General features: G+C 37.8%; 1 protein-coding gene across 8 annotated transcripts in view; it reads left to right on the plus strand.

Annotated features, from left to right (window-relative positions):
- Positions 1-25,251, plus strand: part of lpp (LIM domain containing preferred translocation partner in lipoma) — a 135,709-nt gene that overhangs the window by 39,891 nt on the left and 70,567 nt on the right. For all 8 annotated transcript variants that reach the window (XR_001960267.2, XM_018669890.2, XM_018669887.2 and 5 more), the window contains 2 exons: positions 7,510-7,709; positions 21,843-21,940. Coding sequence is in view for 7 of the 8 variants with exons in the window: in XM_018669890.2 (XP_018525406.1) it covers positions 7,514-7,709; positions 21,843-21,940 (294 nt within the window). In the remaining variant the exon portion in view is untranslated. The remainder of the gene's footprint in view (positions 1-7,509; positions 7,710-21,842; positions 21,941-25,251) is intronic.

Consider the following 25,251-nt stretch of genomic DNA (forward strand, 5'->3'; position numbering starts at 1 on the left):
GCTGCAAGAAGCTGTAAGAACTCACTGTAAACTACCAGCTCATCACCAAACAGCATATAGACACACTTAACTACTAGTTGTAGTTAGCTGGAGTTGGTGGAGACCAAAACAGAGCTAATAGGTGAGTGAATAATGGCAAGGAGCTTTAGACACAACTCCAAATGTATGCTAATGCTGCTAATGTGGTGTAACATGTTTGCTGTGTTGGAAAAAAAAATCAGTTAATGCAGTTTTAATCTTTTCTCTTAAAGTGGCAAGAGACATATTTCCTCTCTGGCCTTTCCAAGTGTTACTAATTTTGGTGCTGCTGTCACAAAGAGGAGTGTAGCATGTTTTACCACTGCTCATTTCAGAAAGGTCACTGCCAGGAAATGTGTTTAGATGATCACACAGGTAATGAATCATCTCTTTGTGGCTGCTAGTGGTAGTGTTAGCAACATGGCTACTGCTATCAGCCAGGCCACTGTTCAAAGCGAGAAGAAATGGTAAGAACCCCAATTTGAACTAGAAAGCCTGATCTGAGCACCATGACGGAGGCAGAGTAAAACATCTGGCTGTATTTGGGCAGATTTTCTTACTTGCTGATCTAATAGAAATAATGCCAACAGGCCGGTTGTTTCACCGAGCACCATTTCTGCTACCTGGTGAAAGCTACTGAGGAAAACAAAAGCATTGTCCTCTTTCTGGTTTGGTGGCAGACCCACTTCCTTTGTCCCACAAATCGAGTCCTCATTTTTCCATGACAATTCACACCGGCTGCAGTGTAAATGAGGCCTTTAAGGAACTGGTGTAAATGCTGTTAGTGTCATTATTTTATTATATTGTCATTACTATAACCATTACATTGTGCAGTCAACATCTACTTCATGATGATAAATTAAAACAAAAAAGTTATTGTCACTTTAACTACTGCTAAGTTCAGAGTGGAAAAAAAGAAGAAAACAGTCCTTCAACAGCAGTCAGGCGTCTGTGTGATAAGGAGAAGGCAAAAGAAAAAAAAAAACATCTAGATGCTAGTGGAGTATTTTAAAACCAACAGAACATTTCCACATCAAGTTCGACAGTTTTGTTTCTGTTTTCACCATGCTAGTCAGTCTCTCAGCCACAGAGAAGAGTTGCTAGAAAGCATGTCATGCCCCCCCCCTTCCCCCCCAAAAAAAAACAAAAAACAAAAACAACAACAAAAAAAATCTCAGAACCCTGCTATTTTATTTTAGAATTCAGTACTCTCTGTGGTCCTCTTTGGATGCTTTTGTTTGATAGTTTCCTTGGTGGACATGAAAGATTAATGCAGCAGAAACACCTGCAGTCAGTTCCTCAATGACAGCTGTAAAAGTGCAGCGGAACAGCTGTGAGAAGACAGCCCGACTGCCATGCCCCCATAAAGCAAACTGTTAAACATGGTGTCACAGCTTTGTGAGTCATCTTGTAACTGCACGGCAATCAGAATTGACTTTCCTTTCATGAGGCTTCAATGCGGATACAGCCTGTTTTGTGACTGCATGCGTACTTTCGACCTATGCCATATGCCTCACTTAGCAATATGTTGTGTGTATCTATGTGTGCATTTGTACACGTTTTCTTGTGGCGTGTTCAGTCTTTTCTGTGTGCGCGTTTGAATGAAAGATGGGACTTTTTTTTTTTATCTCAAACACATCAAAGCTGATACAGAGGAGCAAGTGCATAATTTAGCTTATTAAGTAGCAGGAGCTCACAGAAGTCAAAGTTAAATAAACAAAAAGCATGTCATGTTCAGTCTCACAGCATCAACCTTTGAGGTGCTTCTTTCACCTGGGTCCACATCTGTTGAGTTGGAATATGTTCACAGCGAAGTTCAAATGGTTTGCATGTGGTGTGTGCTGCATGCACTGTTTGTGTGGGTTTCCTGTGGGTGCTCTGGTGTCCTCCCACAGTCTTAAGACATAGGAGGATGAAATGGAAATTCAATGGTTGAGAATGTGATTAGCAACGTGTCCAGTGTGTACGCCATCACGCTGCATGCTGGGACAATCTCCAACCATGCATGACAGTAAATGGATGGATAGAGGGTGGTTAATTCATAATATTTACTGTTAATATACTTTGTATATCAGTGGATGGTTGCGCTGTACTGCTCCATAGTGTCTTTTAAAATGATCGGGGTCAGATATGATTAGTTCTGTGAAAACAACTCAGAAACTGAAAGCCACAATGCCATCTGCAGTTCTTGAATGCAAAGGAAAGGAGATAAATAAGATACAGTGAAGTGCATTATGTCCACATCCAAACAAGGCCTGGTTTCATCAGCAACTGTTAATAATGAGTTGAACCTAACACCAGAAAATTTAGTTATGAGTTTATTGGAAGGAATGAGCAACATCAGATAAAGCATGAGGCTATTGCAAGCAGGCATTGCAGACCAAAATCAAACAGGAACTCAGTCATATAACATGATGATTTATACTCTGGCTTCTTATGCAGAGATGGGCAGTATTGATAAGACCACATAATCACTAATATGAATCACATCAGAGAGCAGTGCAGATAGCCTCAGCAGACAAACTTTCTCTGATGTGAAAACAGGATGTGTAAACAATGCTCTTGTGCATTTTGATGTCTGATGACTCCTAAAAGTGTTTGGCCCAAATGTGAGAGGCAAAATTAACATTATTAATAACATATCCATACAAATCTTCAGTCCAGGCTGAGTGAATGGCTCAGTGGCTGCATACATAAATGCAAACACAATACTGAATATCCTTGAATTGTAGCTATAACAAATTGGACTAAAACTTGACGAAACCTTATTTTTTTAGATTATGAGGAATAGATTATTTTTAGATTTTAATGGCATTTGATGACTGTATTTTCAGCATGTAATGGACTATAGTAGAGCACCTTGTCATATTTCTCTGTAAAAGTGGTTCAAAAATAAAATCCTTTCATGCACCACAGGATTATTACTTGGGTTGAAAAGGTAGGTGCCAGTAATTGTGGCTTGTTTTCTTTCTCCTTCAACCCAGATGAACAGCCAGTCCTATAGTGCTGACAAAGATTATGTCATTTAAACTAAATTCATTTTTAAAGTAGCACTTGAATAAATACATTTAGCTTTTTCACTGTTCCACAGAGAAAAACCTGTAGGTAGAAAAACTCATTTGAGGTGTTGAAAGATGAAATGCTGAAATGACGTGTTTGTGCCATAGAGCTGAGGCACATGCCTGTGTTGAGTCTTTTGGAGCCCAGAAAACACCACTGGGTCCCTTATGCCATGAACTGCTTCATAAGTCATTGGAAGAGAAATCGAAACACTGTTATGTTCAGAAACTGGTCATGTCCTCCGCTGCATCTTTTTCCCTCCTTCTCTTAACTGATTTTGAATCTGGTGACATTCTATATTTTCATATTTGTCAACAAATACCATGTACAGGCTAAAAACAACAATGAATTGATCACACTAACACTTACTACCTGTGTATCCAAAGCCAGATATATGATCTTATTTCTCTGTGCCTTCAGACCTTCATTCTTGTCCAAAAGTGAATTATTTATTTAAAATGAAAAACACATCAACGAGGCACACAGTCACTTTGACCAACACGTTCTGTCACTATAAGATTCGAATATGGTCACATTGTCAGGTTTATTTTGTTTCAATCCTACATTCACTGTCCTATTGCCAGAAATTTTCACTAGATGATCAAATGTGTATTAATCCACTGCTAAACAGGTCCTAAACAGATGCTTGATTTTCTTCTGTTTAAGTAACATTTGCTAAAAACTGCAGTGCCCCCCTGTTTCATGGAGTTGGAAAGCATTAAGAAATGGACTAAGGTATAGTTGGCTGTGGTTTTACCATGGGATTTGTTGAGAATAAGAAAATACACCCACAAGCTTTAACATATTAAAAGGTTCACTGAAAAACTCAGATATATTTCTATTGAGACCTTGTAGCAGAGATATCTGTCATTGAGATTTCTTCCTCCACTTCAGTACAATAGAGGTGATTGTGGTGCTCAAAAGAGTGAAAAATTACTTTTAAAAACTCCCCGGGAACATTTCTTTTCAGAAACAGTGTCCTTGTTACGTTTAATAAACCAGAGAGCACACACTGTCAACCATTTTTACAGAGACCATTTCTCCAAGAGAAAGTAGATTTAATTTTAATTTAAAGTCAATTCAAAATGATTATTAAGTAATTAACATTTAATAGTTAAAATAGAAGCAGAGCATTTAAACATTTTTATTCACACAAGTAATCTATGAATCACTGGAGTGATTATATACTGAGGTGTTGGTGTTGGGTTCAGGTTTGGCACATAAATCACTTGTTTTGAAGAAAGTTTATTTGAAATAACAGACAAAGTGATGTTTAATGTGCACTTTGGGGCCCTGTATGCATGAAGTGGCATCCCACTATCTGCTATCATCAAAGAAAAAAATCACAAACTGAAACAGAAATTTTCCATTCAAAAGTCATATATTGAGTCTTAGACACACATGGTAAGATCATTTCTCCCCCCCCCCCTTTCCGATTCATCTTTTATTTTGTTAGCCACTTGAGCGTTGGGAAATGAAAGCATTTGCGCTGAAAGGACAGGTGGGTGTGAGACACCAGCGTGGCGTCTGAATCGCAGCATTAAGCAGAGAAAAAAAAAAAATCAAAAGTAAGAACCATTCAGATGGCAGGAGGAGCAGGGATTTGAGCAGATATTAAAAGATGATTGTGCGTGGGCTTTTCTGCTGTGCTCCGGAGAAAGAATGTAAACCCTGTATCAGTCAGAGTGAGGATAATAAACAGCAAAAAACATCAGAACACAGCACAACAAACGCAAACAAAAAGAAGGATGGGAAAAAGTGCGGCATATAAATAGTTCAAATATTTCAAGTGATTTCAGAATGTGATGGTGAAATACTGGATGTTTGTGTCCTCAGCTACAGCAAGTTCTTTTACTCTGTGCAGTGTTTTCTTCACTGTAACTGTATTAAGGACACACAAGTTGACATATGAAATAAATTATAGTCAGAATATTGATTTGCTGTCAGTTAGAGCTGCATCTTGATGTAAACCACCCCAGACACAGACACACACAAAAAAATCTACATGAAATAATGCATAAACATAATTTGTTAATTAAGTAATATATATTTATCTTTCCACATGACTTGTAAATCAGTGTTCTGTCATTCCTCAACACTTATCTGATCTCAGTTTTGACAGCTACATCAGCTCTTACAAATCATTGGTGGTTACACCAGCATTACAGCATTTTTCAATACTTTTTCTCTTATAAAGTCTTTTTGTTTTTAAAATACTTTGTTGTTTTTGCCGCTTTCTGTCTCGCGTAACACTTTTTTGATTTGTTGTTCTTGTGGAGGCATTGCAAGAAAGGATGTGAGTAAAGGAAAAGAAAGGGCTCAGAGTTCAAAGTGACTGTCTCTACACTTAAATACTTTGTTACTTGATTAAATGGGACACATTAATACACGTCAGAACACAGTGTGCATTACCTTGTTTTTTATTTTACAAAATAATATTAGCAGCTGCTGTAATAGTCTAACTCAGTGGTTGAAAGAACAAAGGAGACTTGCTTCTCAAACACATAGAATTACTGTGACTTGTGCTGCAGGCGGAGACACTGGCCAGTCACCTCTGCTGTTATGCACAAATCCTTAAAAACAGTGGGAAATGATGTGACCAGTGTGAGGTGAGTCATACAGTAGGCTGGGTTGTACCGAGCCTATCAATAGTTTGCTTCAGAAAAAGCTGAGATTGAGTTTTAATAGTGTTAATAATACACACAAGGTGATCATTATGTAAGAATAAGTGGCTGGTGGTGACATTTCTATTGAGCTGCCTCCCCTTTTTTAGCCGTGCCAGCAGGGGTAGATATGGTGGTGCTGGTCACTTTGGCCATCAGATATTTTCAAACATTCCATCAGCCTTAGCTGTACTTTGGTTTAATGCTAATTTGCTAATTCTAGCATGCTAAGACACTAAACACAGATGGTGATGACATTGTCATTTTGAGCATGTTAGCTTGCACACATCAGCATTTTCAAAGCACCGCTGTGCCTAAATGCAGCCTGGATGGTTATCAATTGTGACTCATGTTTCTTTACACGGTTTCAAACAAACTACATCTTCTAATGAGTCGTTGTACTGCATGTATAAGCAAATGTGTTTACACCTGTATGAAATGACCACACATGAAGACAGGGTGAAAAGCCTGCTGTCTACACAGGAGACCTTTCAGCCTTGTTTTTCATCTCATGTATGTATGTATGTGAATAAACAGATAGGCCTCTATTTTAAATAATACAGCTGTCTACGTGCACATGGGAGGAGTTTGCTTTTCTGCCAGAAAGACTTTCTGGCAACATAAACAAGTACTTTTGTTGCCTAAAACTAACTAAACTGAAAGCTGAAAACAGTAATGATAAAAAAAAATAAAAAAAAATCGAAGTCCAAAAGTAAAGCGGGACATGAACCCCAGGTTCCTGAGTGAAAGTCTAGTGTTTGACCCATTAATCCACCACAACCTCCTCCATGTCCAGATGTGTTGCTTTTTGTACTACCTCAGCTGACTTCCTAAAGCCTTTTTGGCAGAGAGCACTGAAGGTTAACTTCTAACACCTCCCAGTAAACACAGGCTTCAAAGTCAACCTGCTACCATTTTACACACATAACTACAGTGATTGCTATGTTGTATAGTTTGAGTGCTGCTAAAACGTACTGCTCACACTACATCTCCTGTGTAGATGCACTGTTAGCATCCTCCTGGTTGGATCACGCTTCCTCTGCTGCATTCCTGTGGGTCATAAGACATGTATGACATGCATTAGCATTCTTCAAATAAAACAGAGAAAACAATTCTAAATAAAAAAGGAACATAATTAATATTTTGCTGGTGCACTGTTCAACCACAGCCCACACCCTAAGCTCTTACCTGGCCACTTCCTGCTAATGTCATTACATTGGCTGTGTGGTAACTTCCTGTAGCAGTGTGGTTGGTAGGTTTTTTTAATTGTATTACATCAGTTGTAATATAAAAGATCATTACATTATCTAAGTGTATTATTATAATCAAAGAGGCCATTTTCAGAAATTTGTAGGTGAATTTTAATCCACCAATGGATATTACTGTTCCAGGGATGTCTGAAGTTTGGCTGCAGAGAGCCTTTTTGACTTTTGTCCAGGCCTCTTATCTCCCTGGCAAGATCACTGGTGCTCCTGTTCTTGAAGAAATAGATTGATGTCTCATTCCCACCACAGTTTCTTTCATATTTAAAATACTGTAAGATAAATGTGTTGTGTTATTTAAGTTTAACTGTATTGTATTGAGGCTGTATTTTTAACCTTTTGACATTGCTTCAGCCTACTGTGATCTATGGTGATGTTTGCCAACTTCTGGTCCTGGCTCTAAAAGCCTTTAGCTTTTTTTTGTGGCAGCCTCCATCACCTGTTGACCGACATGAAATTCACTGGTCAGAAGCTCTGTTTTAATAACTTTTGTCGTTCCTCGTCAGAACCATGTGGAACCCAGCGAACAGTAACGACCAGACGGGACAAGTGGCTGCCAGGATGGAGACTACACCGTCTTTGGGTAGTGCGAGCATCTCCATCTCCCAGCAGCAGGCGCCCAAGAAATTTGCCCCTATGGTTGCACCCAAGCCCAAGTTCAACCCTTACAAACAGATGGGAGACCCCGCCCACTCTGACCCTGCAGGTAACAACACAGGAAACAATGCTAAATCTCCAATATCAGATAAATTACAAATTTACCTCAACTTAAACTTTATCTGACGATGTGATTGAACTGCCCTGCTCTGACCTGTGTGTCTGGCAGTCAAACATGGAATTTATCTTAGTCATATTTTATGTTTTTTTTTTTTTTAACACCAGTCCACATTTAATGGTGCAGTGATTTTCTTTATATCAGCAGTGATCTTTCCATAGTATTCCATGTACAACAAGTGAGTTTAAGTACAAATGGCATTGCACTGATCGTAGGTAGCTCTTCTTTCCACAGATGACTGATTTCAAATCAGCACAAAAATCCAAAATGTAATTTCATTTTCTGTGTTCAGCTTTAAAACCACAACTGAACCATTTTCTTACATAACACTGCCATAAGGTAATAATACAACTGCTTGTTCCCACTATTTTCCAGATGGTACAGTAGATCTATTTAATATTGGTTTCCATAGTTATAGTATAATATGTTTTTTCAGTCCTAAAAAGCTCATTGATAAGAAACTGAGACCTATACTGTACTGTATCTGGACCACAGTAAATACTGTGAAAGTGAACTGGAGTGTAGGCCTTGACATAGTTTGTATCAGCTATGATTCATTGTACTTAACTGCTGAGAAGCAGATGCATTGAAGGCATGTGTGAGTTCAGGAAACCTTGTGTTGTCTGCTGTTTTAGGTCCCTTGTGAACTGGTGGTTTGTTGTTTTTTTTTTTTGACAGAGAGAGGTGTTAGTGCTACATGTTGATATGTAATTACGACATTTATTAATAAGCGTTTAGGTTTAATTTAGTAAGTTTTTGTTCCATTGCATTAAGGTTATAGTCTGGAATTAAGATTTGCATTTTAAAGTAATGTAGAATTCCATTGAGCAAACACAGAAGCTGTGCTCTGCAGAGCGTAACTGTCTGTTTTACATGAGACAGACGTGACTCCTTTGAGAAGACTTTCTAAATTAAGACTCATGGTAAGAAGTAAGTAAAGAAGGAGAACATATGTTTTATTTTTAAGTTTAAATTCTCATATTTTAGTGGTCAAAAAGATGCATAAGATTTTTGACCCAAAGAAACACTGTAATGGGATTATTTATGCAAATTAATAAAACACATCTTTCAATTCTAATGAAAGAATACTGTAATTTAAGAGAAGAACACAGGAAGTGACTTTGGAGTCACTGGCAAGAAATAACAGTGAGAACTGAAAAGTGAATACTCCTACTCACTGCTACTTACGGGCATTTTAAAAGCATTGATGCTCATAATTTGCTTATGCTCAAAGTGACTGTAACATACCATAACCACAACTGTACAAGACGTGGTGTAAAGAATGTTTTCAGCACTATGTGAACAATGTGAAGCTCCATTATTATTTTTATTCTTTCTTTATAAATATGGTGGTTATTATTCTTTGATTAGATGTTACGAGGGTAGAACAGGACACACAGAAAATGTTATACAAACATATATCAACTCACCTTCCCATCTGGTGTATATGTTGTAATGTGAACATTATCTAAACCTCTACCCTCAAACCCCCCTGAGAGCCCTAGATTTCCAAAACAGGGGAAACGGTTATGAAATTCAGTGTCAGGCTAAAAACATTGCTGTCTGTGGGGGTTTGTGGTTTGAGTTGTGGACCTGTCTGGTATTCCAGATGTTAGTTTTGTAAAACTTGTTCTTAGACGGCTGCTTATTGAGCTCTGGCCACCACTGAGGAGAAAAGAAACAGACAAACAAAACAACATTACTGTTGAAATTTTAGTTGACTAATTGAAATGTGTTTTTCGAGGCTCCCACACTGTTAATTCTGGCCCTAAAGCCCCCTCCTCCACTCCTCCACGTTTTGCTTATTGTAACTTCACTTGGAAGTTTGGCCTTATATGTGTGAAGCTACTTTCATAGGAATTTCAATGAAGGAGAAGGTATAGGTTTAGCCTGAACTTTTTTTTGTAGATAAAACAAAGCTGACAAAACATTATTCAAAACAATAGTTTTAAATTTGTTAACACACAAACAGAGAAGACTGTTAGAATTACACTCCTTGCCGTTGTTAACAGAAATGTTTTTTAATTTGACAAATCCCAGGATTCTGGGGGCAGCAAACACTTGTTGAGCAGCCACTTTGTCAAAAGAACAGCAATTAGTGTATGTGTTTACAGTGCAGCTAAACAAACTCATGTAGGTAGGCATCAGCAGGCAATTAGAATTCAGGGCAGGAATAGCGGACACCACCACAAACAAAGAACACTACTACATAGGAAAGTAGTAGTTTTAGCCCTGCCTACAAAGCATCAAAACAGCATCAAACCTAGAGAACTAAATGAACTCTGGATCTATTGACCTTTACCTCAGACCATGTCCACAGATTCTTTGCAAACTACATTTTATTCCCTGTTAATGATTTGTGGAATCATTAAAGCCTTGTAATTCCAAAATGTCATTGTGCTACATAACATTTAATCCAGACCTGTTACCACTGTCTTATTTTCCATAATTAATCACTGTGCGGGTATTAAGAGGATTAATGCAGCAATATAAAAGGGCTGGGGGTACTGTACATTTGCAGATCATACAACTGTTGTCAGTTTGTACTTTAAAGGATTTAACTTTTATGAATCCAGTAATATCAGACCTTCATGACCTGAGAAAAAAACTGTTAATCCCACTTTTTCTACTGTCTCTCTCATACTGTTCACATTCACCGTGACAGTAATTACATACACTGGGTAACCTTTAGTCTTTTGTCTTTATTGTAGGGATTCATTTGAGGTGACTTATAGTGTTGATTGATTTGGGAAATGTGGAAGAAATAGTATTAAATAGCTGTTAATTTAACATTATCTTATTGTTTATATGTAATTTCTTATAGAATACAGCACCTAGTGACATTTAAATGATAAAATATTATGAATGTTGGGCTGCTACAGCATTAACTGTCATTAAACATTTGATGGTGACGGTGATGATTGCTTGTTGTCAGCATTTTGAACATGCAAATATGTAAAGCCATCTGCAGACATTTCCACTTGTCAAAGGATAAGACGTCTTTATGAGCAGATTATCTGGGTCTCTCTCTGTTTATTTATTTAATATCTTTTATATCAAATGTGGGGACTGCCTGATGTAAAATTGAGGATTAGCATAAAAATTAGGGACAAGTCAATTTGGCAGAGCGCCTCGCTGTCCCTTTTGTCTAGCAGGGGCCAGTATGAGGGTTGGAATGAGCAGTCTGAGGCCATGTTTATTGCACAGACAAAGAGACCGGTGCAGACAGGGCGGTGCACAGTTAGCAAGGTCTGCCCTCAGATTTTTTTTTTAGGGAGCACTTGTTCTGATTAAAGCCCCAGCAGGAGGAAGTGCGAGACATATAGGTCTCAGACGGTGACCCTTTACTCAGAATTCCTTACAGCAGATAAGATTTTAGGGTTTAAGTTGATCTCATATGGTACATGTGCTGTAGGAAGGTCATGATTGCTTTATGAAATGTAATTTTTTCAATGTAGCGCAGTGAGTGCTCCACTTCTTTTGTGCATATCTGTAAGATTCTGTTCTGAATATTTGCAAGATTTAGGGAGTTTTTTTTAAGTACAATGGCACACAACTCTGTAACATACGGCATAAGAGGTGGACTAAATATCATGGATAACTGTACAAGGCAATGCAATCCAGTGCAATATCCCTGCAATAAGAAGTACCCTTCTGCAGCGTATCAGGTTCACTTTTGTTAAAGCGGTATTGACAACAGTGTGTCATTTACTGTTTGCTGTCAAGTTTTGAAAGCTAATAAAAACGAACGCTTGGGTTATTTGCAGATGCAGGAAATAACACATGCACAAATGCATTGCAGCAAATATTGGTCTTTACTGAAATCCCAAATACTAAATCATTATATTTTGTAAGAAAGAGACCACACACTTCTGTTGTATGATAATGACTGACTTTCTTCCTTGACATCCTTTTTAGACATGCATCCTGGTTAAAATGTTTTGCACACATGTTATTGGATCTCTGTACAGCTGTCTGCATAGATCAACACATGTTGATGACTAGTTGGAGTCTGCCCAGTGCTCTCCCAGTACTTCTCGATCTCAATGTAAACTATGCACGAGAACAGTGTTAAACGTAGACCTCGAGGACAGAGGTTTTTTTACCAAAACAGACTGGAGACTGATTTTCTGTTGACTGTTTGGATTCCACACCACTCATGCCTTTTCATTTTATATTGTGCATGCAGATGTTATTCTAGTCAATATTTTGTGATATTGCTCAGTCTCTTAAGTTGCACCGTTGTTTGATTCATTGCTGGTATTTTTGATGCACAGTATTTCAGACAGCTGCTTCAAATGTCTGTTTAGAATGATCTTAGTCAAACATTAAATAGGGATTTTTTTCATGTATGAAGTAAATGTAAACATTCATATGGTGTAACCAAAGAGTCTGAGGCACCACAAGAAAATGAGTCACTTTGGAGTGAGTCATCATTAGCAACTTCATTCAGAATATTACGATATTAAATGATTCAGATCTATAGCTTAATGTATTACGAATCAAATTTCTTTCAAAAACCTCAAAACCACATTAATTAATAGTGAAGTCATTTTGTAACAATAATGGGCTGGTTGATCTTGTAACGTCTGCCTACTTACTATCAAGCTCAGGAAGTTTTTGTAGTGGGATAATCATAGTGAAAGTTAAACATCCGAGAAGTGCTGTTTTTGATAAAAACTTCTCGCAGTAAGTTACTGAAAACATGCTAATTGTTTGCTCAGAGCAATTCAAAAGTGTTGAACATGTGCATAAGCTGTTTTTATTCCTCCCTGCTTGACTGGCCAGAGGCAAACTGACTACCGGTTGTTATGTCAGAGTCCCTCATGGGTGTCACCAGGAGAATTTACAGGAAATCCACCAATGAGTGTGTCAGTGTCCCCAAAGAAACCACAGGCTCATGCTCTGAGCGTATATACAAAGGCCACTTTTATCTAAGTGGAACACATACCTCAACTACTTGTTGTATTTTGTCTGCAAAAAAGTTGGATTATAGAACAGATTGTTTTCTTTGTTTGCACAATAATTTTTACAGTATATATTTCTTTGCATATTTGGGATAACAGTTTGTCAGCTGTTAGTTTTGAATCTGATCTTTTCCGTTGCCTCAATGAGACATTTCACTTCTCTAAATCTCACCATTATCATAAAGAGTGTAATAGTGTTATGAAAACAATTTTCTTCACATCCTGTCTGTTCTTTCAAAGTGGTGTATGTATAATCAAAGGAAGTCTGAATGCTGAGTGAGATATCAAAATCTGAATTTTCACACATTCTATTTGACTGTTTTGCCTTAAAAAGACGTTTGATTATTTTAAAAAGCATACAGATTTGATTATCAACGATACATACATAGCTTGACTTAATCTCTAAGGTCAAAACTGAAATTGGTAGTTGAATTTAAATTTTTACATAAACTCATAACATATCCAAAAATAGCTCAGTCTGAATTTCAAATTACTTTTGCCAAGTGAAGAAATTTAAGTTTGGAATATTTTTCTGCAGTGACAGCGCCCCCTACATTGAGGTTTGCTAGCATTACCTAGCTTCCCCTGGCACAGTAAAATGGGAGCTCCCAAATACTGAATGGTGTAAATGGCAGACAGTGTAAATTGTTAATATTAGCAATGATCATAAGCTACCCACAACTTTGATTTGGTCCAGTCAGTTGTGCACTGCAAAAGTTAACAGCATGTCTCTGGCTGCTGTAGGAAACACTGAGACACCTAAATGTAGGCACAACCTCCACAAATATGTCTGAAAATGGAAAAAGTTGCAGAATCACAGTTTATATTTTTATATACACAAAGGATGAGAACAGTTTAAATTTCTGTTTGACTTGAAAGATCCCTTTAAATCACCAACATAAGGACAGAGCAGGACATTTTAGAGCTGAAAAAATAAACTTACCAGTACTCTGTATTAGACAAATGATGTTGGTATTTCTGTACTGTCAGTCCTTGTTACCAATTTACTGTATATGTCACTGATGACATCATCAGAGGTCATGCTGTAGCTTGACGGACACCGCACTAGTTTTCACCAAATTACATTATTGCATTAACAGTTATACAGTCTTTTGAACTACTTGATAGCATTTTATTTGCTTAAGTTATCAAGCCCAATGAAAGTAATCAAAGTGATAAAGACACCTAATAAATTACATGAAGTCTCCATTAAAGGGTAATTATGCTTAAATGTCATCCTGATGTTTAGACAGTGGAAATATACTTGTGAATGTACGTGTACGTGTGAATCTCCTCACATGTTATGCCACTTTAACAGGTCATATAGCCATGTCATAAAAGTAAAAGTAATGTATGTTACCTCACACAGCCTTTGACACTTAGAGTATAGAATAACAGCATCTAAGTTTACAGTAGGCTCTCAGGCTGTGTGGAAAGGTCTCATGTTATGAAACTGGCTGAGTTTACACAGCAGTGACTGTCTGCTGTGACATTTGACTGGCTTCATTTACTCTCTCTCTCATTTGTTTATGAGAAATGACAGCAAAGCTCCCCTCTCCACCTTTGATGAATCACGCTTTCGCTCGTCAGAAAACATCACTAGCATCACAGTTTAAGGCACTGATCGTTCAGCCCGTTTATTGGTTCAAATGTTTGGATAAAAAAGGGTTGGATCTGGTTTTAAACCATTCATCATTTTCACAGTATTTGTTTCTTTGCTTTCATACAAGAACATAATCCCTCTATTGTTCCTAATCTCGATTTCTCCTCCCATGGGAATTCTCCTTAAGAGTAGCAGAAGCCCTTTTCAGACTGCTCCTTTACACTTAAAACAAGTACATCTCCAAAGACCTCAAATCCCTCTCTTGCATTTCTAAACCAAATGAAGTCATAAATCACTCTTTTATACATATCATGCTAATTAAGAGTGAAGCTCAGCTGCTCTTCTCCAGTGGAAAATGGAATAAAATGGGTCCATAATTATGTCAAAACAATGTGCTCTCAACCCCTGCCACAGCACATTTGGAATGAGCATGTGGGGATAAAACATGTGGACTGACTTCCAGGACTTAAAACACTTTTTGTAGATTCTTGCTACTGTATAAAGGAATGCCATTTTTCTGATTTTCCTGAGTTTTTTTGTACAGATTACGTCAGGTTTGTGCAAATATAAAAGGATGAATAATTTAGATTTTAAGGGTCAGGTACTGTAGCTGCTATTTAGCAGTAGATGATTGTCACATGACATGTGTGTCCATGCTGTCTCACTCCCTTGCCCTTACTTTGGTTCATTGTGGCATGCGTAAATGCTAAGAGGCACCAGCAAGTCAAGCTTTCTGCAATAAATCAAGTTTAGACCGTGGGAGATAATTAATGCTCTGCGTGCCCAAACATGCAAACACGGTGTGATTTTTTTTTATAGTGATAGGACAGAACTCTCCCTGTGTTTGAGGTTTTCTTCACTTTCTGTTGCAAACTGTCCCTGCACTGAAATGTTTTATGCATTGTGCGAAAGAAAATTATATGCTGTGCCAGGCTTTGTCCTAAGCCCTTAAAGGCCAGATGGCCGCCGCTTATACACATGTAGCTCTGATAATATTGTACATATGTAAATCTTTAAACATATGCTCAACCTTCAGCATACAATCTTCCTCCCCCTCATATACTAATCCTCTCCACAAAGCACAACTACTTAAAAGGATTCATCTACAGTTTTTAAGTATTTGCACATATAGATGCAAGTATAAGACTATCACAGTTGTTTGTCTTTAGTCGTATATAGTACTTGAAGTGTTTTAAAATGTATCACTTACTTGAAGTTTAATATTAGTCCCAGTGTCACAGCTGGATCCATCTCTACCCTTTTATTATCCCCTTAACAATACTCCGGTTCCCGATAACCAATTATACCTCTTATGGCCTCTCAAATAACTTTAATCACTGATTAGGATTCCTTGTTCACAAAGCAGCTACTTAAAAGTAATTGCTCAATAAAGAGAGGGGAAGTTGTCGTATTAAGTAGGTGTTCCTGCTGCTTCTCTCATTAGCGCTCACTTGGAGCTTTCAACTCCCTGTTGTCACAAATGGAGTCAGCATCATTCACAGCACAGAGGCCATTCTCACTGTGCCTGGTTCACACTGCTTTAAAGCACGATGGCATAAGCACCGTGCAGAACAGAAAGTGCTGAACAGTTCAGACCAATGTTGAGTTTGAGTTATTAGAAATAGCCACCGCAGAGACCCGGGATTCGATTTCTGCTGGTTGTATCTCTGGCTTGGTCGTATTTTTCAATAAATGCAAGTCGGCTGAGTTTTAATGGCGGGGAGGCCAGTGAGGGTTGTCGCAGTGACTTGTGCTGTTTGGTATGAAACATGGTGAAAAACATGCAAAATAGATGCTCAAAAAAGAAACTGAATGGCAGAAATAACCTATGCGCCTAACCCAAGAATGCGGCTCATCATTTTCAGTCTCTACACATCTTCACAGCTTTAACATCAAACAGATTTTCCCCCTTATGTTATGTCACTGTTTTACTGTAGTTGTCTTCATTTAATGAGGACAAGTAAAATCCAAACAAAAAAAAACAGAGGGGGAGAAGGAGAGGAAGTGAAAAATAGGGAGAAAACAAAGTTGACAGTTAATTCAAAGTGTCTGTGTTTGAAACATTTTTTATTATAATGCAGATTCTTTAGTCAAATGAACACCAATTCTATAATATTGAAAAAAGAAAATATCATGTTCTAGAGAGGTGCGTCTCATTTTTTTTCTCTTTTTTTTGGCTTTAATATGGAACCAAATTGAAACCGGGGAAAAAAAAAAAACAGTTTCTTTGCTCTTGTCTGGTCACTCAACACTCATATAGACCAGTCTATATGTCCTCTACATGTTAAAACTTCTGTTTAAATGTCACTAATACTGAGCCAAATTCCCATCCCTAGTCCTAATATTGGTACAATGCTTAGTGTTCGTATGAATATCATACAGATGTTGTCATATGAATCTGGAGGCTTATGTTAAACCAGGTGATATGAAGTACTGTCAGCTCCCCTCTGATGGTATCTGTGCCACTGAAAGGAATGACTGTGGGTCTGTAGGGGCAGGAACTGAGTCCAGGAACCAAAACCAGTGCTAGGTTCCTGTGGTCATGGAAATCCAGGTGAAAATGCCAAGCTCTTAAAAAGGTTCCTCGAAAAGTTCCCGCAGTCATACAGAGTCACCAAACCCTATGTGTGCTGACTGTGAAGTCATTTTAACAGTATTCCAATCAGTGTAATATGTCAATTGGTGTTGCATTTGGAAGTGTTGTCTGCATGTCTGTTTGACTTCAAGCGTACACACAAACTTCGTTTACGTTGTTATTGGGAGACTGACTAAATATGAACTTATTTTTTACTAAAACTTCTCCTTAAGGCACCTGTAAACCTTTAAGTTGCATCTTTATCTGCCTTTTGCTGTGTGATAAATATTCTACTGCATTTTTTAAAAATTTGCACATGTCTTCTGTGTGAGTTACGGTATTGACAGGGTGTGTTGTAACTACTCTTTGGCTTCCACAGAATTTGAGCTTTTGAGTTCCCATGGAATTGTAGAGACAGGTTCCACTTTTTAGTGTTTTACTTGGTGAAGCCAATAAAATCAAAAGTGCTTGAATGTACACTGTATTTAAAAGAGGATCATCTGGTCACCAGCCACGTATCTTCAAAGTAAAGATATTTCCTTTCATAGAAGAATGTTGAACTATGGAAATACTGTAAGCTATAACATTGCATGCCATTTACAGTGGTGCTTGAAAGTTTGTGAACTCCTTATAACTATCTGTTTCTGCATAAATATGCATACATATCAGATATACATCATCAGATTTTTATAGAAGTTCTACAAGTACATAAAGAGAACCCAATTTAACAAATGAGACAAAAATAGTATACTTGATCATTTACTTTTTTGAGGAAAATGATCCAATATTAGATATCTATGAGTGGCATAAATATGTGAATCTTTGCTTTCAGTATCTGGTGTGACCCCCCTTGTGCAGCAATAACTGCAACTAAACTTTTCTGGTAGCTTTTGCTCAGTCCTGCACATCAGCTTGGAGGAATTTTAGCCCATTCCTCAGAACAGAACAGCTTCAACTCTGGGATGCTGGTGAGTTTCCTCACATGAACTGCTCGCTTCAGGTCCGTCCACAACATTTCGATTGTCAGGTCAGGACGTTGACTTGGCCATTCCGAAACATTAACTTTATTCTTTTTAAACCATTCCTTGGTAGAACGACTTGTGTGCTTAAGGTCATTGTCTTGCTACATGACCCATTCTCTTCTCTTGAGATTCAGTTCACAGACAGATGTCCTGACATTTTCCTTTAGAATTGCAGCAAAACAGGCCCAGACCATGATACTACCACCACCATGTTTCACAGCTGGGACAAGGTTCTTGTGTTGGGATGCAGTGTTTCCCTTTCTCCAAACATAATACTTCTCATTTAAACCAAAAAGTTCTATTTTGGTTTCATCCGTACACAAAATATTTTTCCAATAGGCCTCTGGCTTGCCCATGTGATCCTTAGCAAACTGCAGATGGGCAGCAATGTTCTTTTTTGAGAGCAGTGGCTTTCTCCTTGCAACCCTGCCATTTGCACCACTGTTTTTCAGTCTTCTCCTGATGGTGGACTCATGAACATTAACATTAGCCGATGTGAGAGAGGCCTTTAGTTGCTTAGAAGTTATCCCTGGTTCCTCTGTGACCTAGCCAACTATTACACACATTGCTCTTGAGGTGATCTTTGTTGGTTGACCACTCCTAAAATCTGAAACTCTGATGATGTTTTATGTCATATATGTTTTATGTTATATATATGAACAGACAGAGAAAGAAAAGGGTTCACAAACTTTCAAGCACCACTGTAAAAGGCTTCTATTAAATGTTTCTGCGCTGACCCTGAATCAGTCACAAACAACTTCAAGGTTGAGTGCAATCGTGAGAGAAAATGATTTTTGCTCGGAAGGACTACAGGGAATATAAACACCACTGGTGATTTGTTTTACATTAACACACTAACACATTTCAATCCTAAATGACTGGCATGATGACAGATACGAGGAAAATAAGGACGAGGGGGAAAACAAGTGGAGAGATCCTTTAAGCAAAGATGTTTAATAACTCCTGTTCCAGCTCCAGGTCTTTGCTTTCCACTGTTCCACATACAGAACTCTAAGACCTTTTCAATAAAACATGCATCTCTGAAACATTTACAACTCTTGTATTTCCTGAAATGATAAATCCAAAACATCTTTGATGTTCGAGAGAAATGTACATGAAACTTAATGTTTTAATTCTCTGTAAGCCCCACAAGTTACAAGTGACTTATATTCTGGTAAAACGGATCTGTGCTGGAGCAGGAGGGGAGGGAAGCCGAGCCTTTTTGTCGAGCAGCATTTTTTATTTTCACTCCCAGAGGTTTAGAGGAGCTGTTACACTCTGGAGTGTTAGCGGAGGTCACAAGGTTATTATGTAAACAATTCACATGGAGGCCCTCGAGCACCCAGAGGGAATGTTTAATGCAATGCTCACAATTTCTGCAATGTCGTAATGCTCAAGACGCAGACATGTGTCCAATTTTAACCATGCTGCATTATCTCTCTGTTGTCACTTTTTTTCTTACGGCTGTTTTGTCGAGGCAACTGAAAAATCATGCTTAATTAATTTGGTCAGCTGCCTTGGATAAACTACATTGATGACATCAATTAGATTCTAATGAAAACAGATAAAAGGCATGGAAAGCAAATGGAATTTCTTAACAGGACTCATCAAAGTCTTAGCATTGGAACAAATTCCCATTACGTCTCATAAAAGCCTTTAATTTGCAAAGCTCATGTCTGGTTTGGTACTTAGAAGTACACGGTCAAATGATTCAGTCTTAAGTCCTGTGCCGAGAGAAGCCAAATCAGAATTTAATTTGGCACGTAACTCCTTATCCTGTCTGAAACATGTGGTTGGATGCAATCCTTGGATTAGCATGGACTTTAGAACTACAAATTTGGCTTGTTTCTCTTCCTCTGGCAGAACAAACACCTAGTCTAACCCGTTTGTAACACAACATTTACATTTCCAATCTTAGGGAGAAAAAAAAACATACATGCTTACTCCAGATTAGTACTTCTTAGTTAACCATATTGCTGCAATTATTTGTGTCAATCCGTTGACATGGGATGACGAGGCTCCATTTCTTTCTCTTTAACTCTCTTTCTCTTTTTTGTAATCTCTTTCAAATGTCTGATTTTACACTTCACACGGATTTTGAAAGGCATATAGTGATGAATTGTCCTATTATTAATTCCTTTTTATACACCAGTTTCTAATAACTCTAATTTACCAGCATGTTGCACAGATACTGGCTATACTATATCTTTCAAACAAGTTAAAAAATACTTTATTTAGAATATTTTAGATATCTCAGTGTTGGTCAAAGTTGAATATTTACCTCTGACTAACAGGTAACATTGTCCCATGTCATAATAAACATTCAGAATCTGATAAATTGCAAAATGTTTTGCAGAGTTTGTGTTTGCAAGACCTTCAAGTCATTATTGATAGTGAACAATGCAGTCCTGTTGCACAAAAAATATTTGTTGCAGTTATACAATATAGTCAATTAAAAATATTTATACAGATCAAACAGGAATTAAAATGATGCAGTGTTAAAGGTGTACACATTCAGTATTACACATTCTTAAACTTCAACCTGTAAAACTCATTTTTAGGCCTTTTGGGACATCAGAAACAAGATACAGAGCAACATTAGTACTAATTTGGAATTGTATTTGTGCTCACCTGACAAAAGTAAGCCCAGTATTCCCTCTTCTATATTTTTGGTCTCCCCCAATTCCTGAGGGAAATATCTGGCTGATTAGTGGCTAAATGCTCCACTATATTCACTATAGCTTGTTGCTAAATTTGCCTGTCTGCTGTTTAGTGCCAAGCAAGTAATATACAATGGATTTTTAAAGCTTTTGCACTGAAAACAGCTGTTTGTTGCAGCCAAAAACAATGCTGATTAGAGCAGTTAGAGTGAACCAAAACATTGGAGGACTGAAAACCAACGCAGTGCGATATCTGATGATAATTCTTTGAAGGATAGTCACCATGAACAACCCCTTTCACATCAAACATAGTCAGTCAGTCCTTTGTCAAAATAAGAGTTTTATTTATTAGCGTGGCTTTAATCTGATGTTTTACATCCTAAAATTCAAGTTATCATGGCCGTTGTAGCTAAAATTATACCTAGAACTGCAAACCACACGTTTAAACTTGACCCATTACAACATTTTCTTGATCTGTCATAGCATCTGCTAGTAAAAGTCTGAGGCTTTATAATAAATTCCTCTGTGTATTTCACACTTGACCATATTATAGTGTTTGATAGAGTAGTGTGCATTTTTTCTTTGAAGGGAGGACAAACTGTACTGTGTGTTCTCAGTGCAAAGACTGATAACCTTCTAAGTTTACATTAGTGAGTTATGTAGGTGTAAAGCTATTCACAGAAATGACACACATTATATAAACACATTAAAGTTAGATTGTGTAAAGTGTTTAAGTGTAAAGTGTTTTATGTTCATGTTTATTTCTTTATTCATTCATTTATTTACTTAATCTATGGATGTGGTTTCACTGGGACATGCACGCATTCTCCACACATCAGTTCGCATCTGTCCAGTTACATCCATTAATATATTTAAACACAGTATCCTCAGTAACAGAATACACAGTATATATCTATTTTCAGTGATCATGCAGGGCATCATGTGAACTTTTTAATTTATATTTTCTGTTTTTTAATGTAATTTATTGTTTTCTGCATCTGTGGCACCACATATTGAAAATGTAAATAGAATTATAAAAAAGAAGAAGTTGTATCCATTAACTTTTGTGTGTTAACTCACTGGTGTCTGTTCTCTCAGAATTGTGACAGTTTAAATGTTTAAAAAAGGGGAAGTATTTAATAAGCCGTTTTTTGTTTTTCTTGGTGTGTGTGTGTGTGTGTGTGTGTGTGTGTGTCTGTCTGTCTGTCTGTCTGTCTCTCTGTGTGTCTGTCTCCAGACTACCCTCCCCCTCCACCACCTGCCGAAGAGTCAACCGGTTTCTCATCTTCCCCTGGTTCCTTCCCCCCTCCACCACTGAACTCATACGACTATCAGGTGAGAGAGGCTGGTATTGTATAAAATTTTCTTGGGTGTCAGTAACTCTCGAAGAGTCAGCACAGAAAGCAAAGACAGCCCCAAGCTCTTACTGTGAGTTCATGTAACAAGTCCAGCAAAACTGGCTGTCCATTTGAGTTGCAGCCAACTGCAGAGACGTATAGCTCCAGATGCTGCCTGCAGTCAGCCATCCAAACTCAAGAACCCACACACAAACACACTTTCTTCATTCCTGAGAGCTCTAATGCAGGGAGGATAGAAGGCTGACACCTATTGGCAGAGCCTTGTCACTTTTCTTTGCCTTGCTGGTCAGAATACCCACAGGCATTTGGCCCTCATGGGATATCTGGCCTCTGCGATCTGACTGACACTCTCAGTACTTGACCTCTGCTGTGAAATCCTCCAAGTGCTCCACATTCCTTTGTTCAGTTTAAGCAGGAAGAATAAATCTCCCTCCTCAAGTCTCTCATTTGATTAAACCAGTTTTCTATCCTAAATGAATGCTTCCTTTGTAAGTTTGGAGACTGAATGTTATATAATTTAAATGAGTTATGCAATGCATGTAAATTGACCGCTCTTCTCACACAAACTGTATACATAGACAGTACAAGAATGCACCCCTGGGTTTTGGCCATATATGTCCGTTCATGTGGTGTTATGACCATAATGTAAACTACAGGCACTCTCATAGTTGTACAGTTATTTCAAAAGTTGCAGTGCAGTGACAGTTACAGTTCTCACTCTCATGGTTTTGTTTAACCAAGGGAATGTCAGGCTTAGCCAGTCAACAGAGCTGCTCAACACATTTAGAATTGGCTGAGCATAGAGACAGAGGGACAGACAAGCAGTTAGAAATACATGAGGCTTCAAAACAAAATTCACTCTTCATGATAGAAATATAATTCCTCATGATTTTACAGCAAATCAGTAGATCCCTTCATTTCCACACACAACATTTCTTATATTTTTAATTGTATGAAGTCACAGATCATTTTTAGTTAAATTACAATGAGCATGTCTTTACTATGGGCTCAACAGTCTCACCTCATGAGGTCTATCACCTAAACTTAGGCACCAGATTTTCCAGCTAAACAAAACCATTAAAGGTTTATTTATATGTTGAAATTAACCTACTTCTTTAAGTATAATTTCACAACAAACCTAAACTACCACATAGATCATTGGTCCCTACCCTCTGATACAAACCATAGGAGCATTTCCTGAATAATATATGCCACAAATTACCTGTTTAAAAATCATTGTTGAAAAATATTGACTAATCCTTTGATTAAGGAAAATGTTGTGGGTTGGGTTACTTTGGTTACATTACCTTCAGTATCATAATAACAAACACATGGTTAAATTTATGGAGTGATTGCGGTGATGGTTCAAAGAAACAACCTTGAGTCTTTGTGTGAAACAGGAAACAAACAGCAGTCTCCCATGAAAAGTCCAAATGGTTATCATCATCATCTGACTTCCTCCTTTGCTTCCATCATATTTACATACAAAATATGTCGTTTTGGAGCATTTGCTGAAACAACCGATGCTGCCACACCAGACCGTCAGATATTGCCCAGAGATAAAACGTAACTATGCGTTGTAATATGCTGCTTGCGCAAACAACTTATGGGCTTGGTTTTAATGGGAGGACAGTGTTCAGATGCCTATATGTACTTATAGGTTGCGTGTCCCTTCCTAATGCTCTTCCCATGTAGGTTATAGGGGACAAAAGCCACGCTGCTTGTTTTGTGTAAAAATGCTTTGAAAAGTTTATCTGAATCTGATATGAGGCCTCAGCAGTCTGAGTTAATCAAATCATCATTTTCCTCTCAATAGTTTATTTGAGGCATAAGAAATGAAGTGCCTAATTAGTTTTCAAAGTGCTTTTATGTTTTCATCTATAACTTCTCTTTTCCTATCATATTGGTCGTAGAATCATCCTGGCAATGAAACTTAATTCCTTAATACACTGCTGGTATCTTAATTATGTGTCCTGTAACCAGAGCAGAACTCTGTAAGTGTAGGCGCCGTTCAGAAAAAGGAATATCAATCAAAATGTCTTTACATCTTGTTCTCTGTGCCTCAGTAGAGAAATTATACATAGTGAATGAATAAATCAATGATTAAATGGTATTTCCTCAGAAGACGGCAGAAATATTCTCTTGTCTTTATCGCCCTGGCTGAGAGAGATGTCTGAATTATGACACCTCAGTACTCAAACCTTAAGCAGGAGGGAGAAAGACAAAAGCAGTTAGTTCTCATCATGGCTGTTGTCCACATTATGAAGCCCTACACGGCAGATTCCAGCACATCACAAAGACGGCAATGTTTCCTTTCATCCTTCTCGTTATCACTGTTAAACAAGTTTGCCTGCTTTTCTTTTGTTGATTTGAGACAAGCCATTAGTGTTTTGCTTTGTTTACCCCCGCTCATGATTGCCTTAGATGTTTTTTAAGCAGCAGCTCGGCTCCAAATGGAGGCAAAACCCTTGCCTGTAATAGATTGTGACAGGTAATCCAAACACATAACATTAGAATAAGAAGCAGTCACTGATCCAGCCAACTCAAAAAGCCCCCGCAGGCAATTGCAAGAAGTCTTCTTGCAGTTGCAGCATAGTTCAGAGGACTAAAAATATATCTGTCATTCCACGGTGAAATTCCCGGGAATTCTGCAGAAAGCCGAGTGGCACTAATGGTCAGATCATTTTAACGACTTTCCAAATTTTTATGCAACAGTTTTGTTTTTCTTTTGCTCGAAGATTTTGTGTCTTTTCATGTGTTAAGTTGTGCTTTCTCTGAGGTAGAAAAAATGAAGATGAATAAATCAGTGAGGTCTCAGACTGCTGGAGTGATCCTGTTACTGGCACTTCCAAGGTTCCTCTGATAATAAACTAGTTAAATAAAAAGAGCAATTCTATCATCTTTTACAGAACGCACATTTTAAATATGGAATAAAAAACAGATCTGACTTAAATTTTAAAGAATTGACCTTTTTGTTTGAAATGTTGCTGGATGTGATTGTGATGAATAATGCATGAAGAATGAGATACTGTAAATCTAAGTGCAGTGAAAAGCAGGAGGTGAATAGTGCACCGTGTTATGAAAGTTGTCTTTCAGACAATGCATCACTTGTTATTTCTCACCGCATTTCTCTCAGAGAGAAGTCTCAGCTATTGATGTGTGGCTTTCAAAAGGATTGTCTGAGGTCAAGGTGAAACGTGAACTTAGAAACTGTAATCCAAGGTGTAAGAACAATGAAAAAAAAAGCAGGAGAGAACGTCTCAGAGGCAGAATTACTCATCATTGATG

This window comes from Lates calcarifer, linkage group LG17, assembly GCF_001640805.2.
Source record: "Lates calcarifer isolate ASB-BC8 linkage group LG17, TLL_Latcal_v3, whole genome shotgun sequence".
In the NCBI taxonomy this organism is placed as follows: Eukaryota; Metazoa; Chordata; class Actinopteri; family Centropomidae; genus Lates; species Lates calcarifer.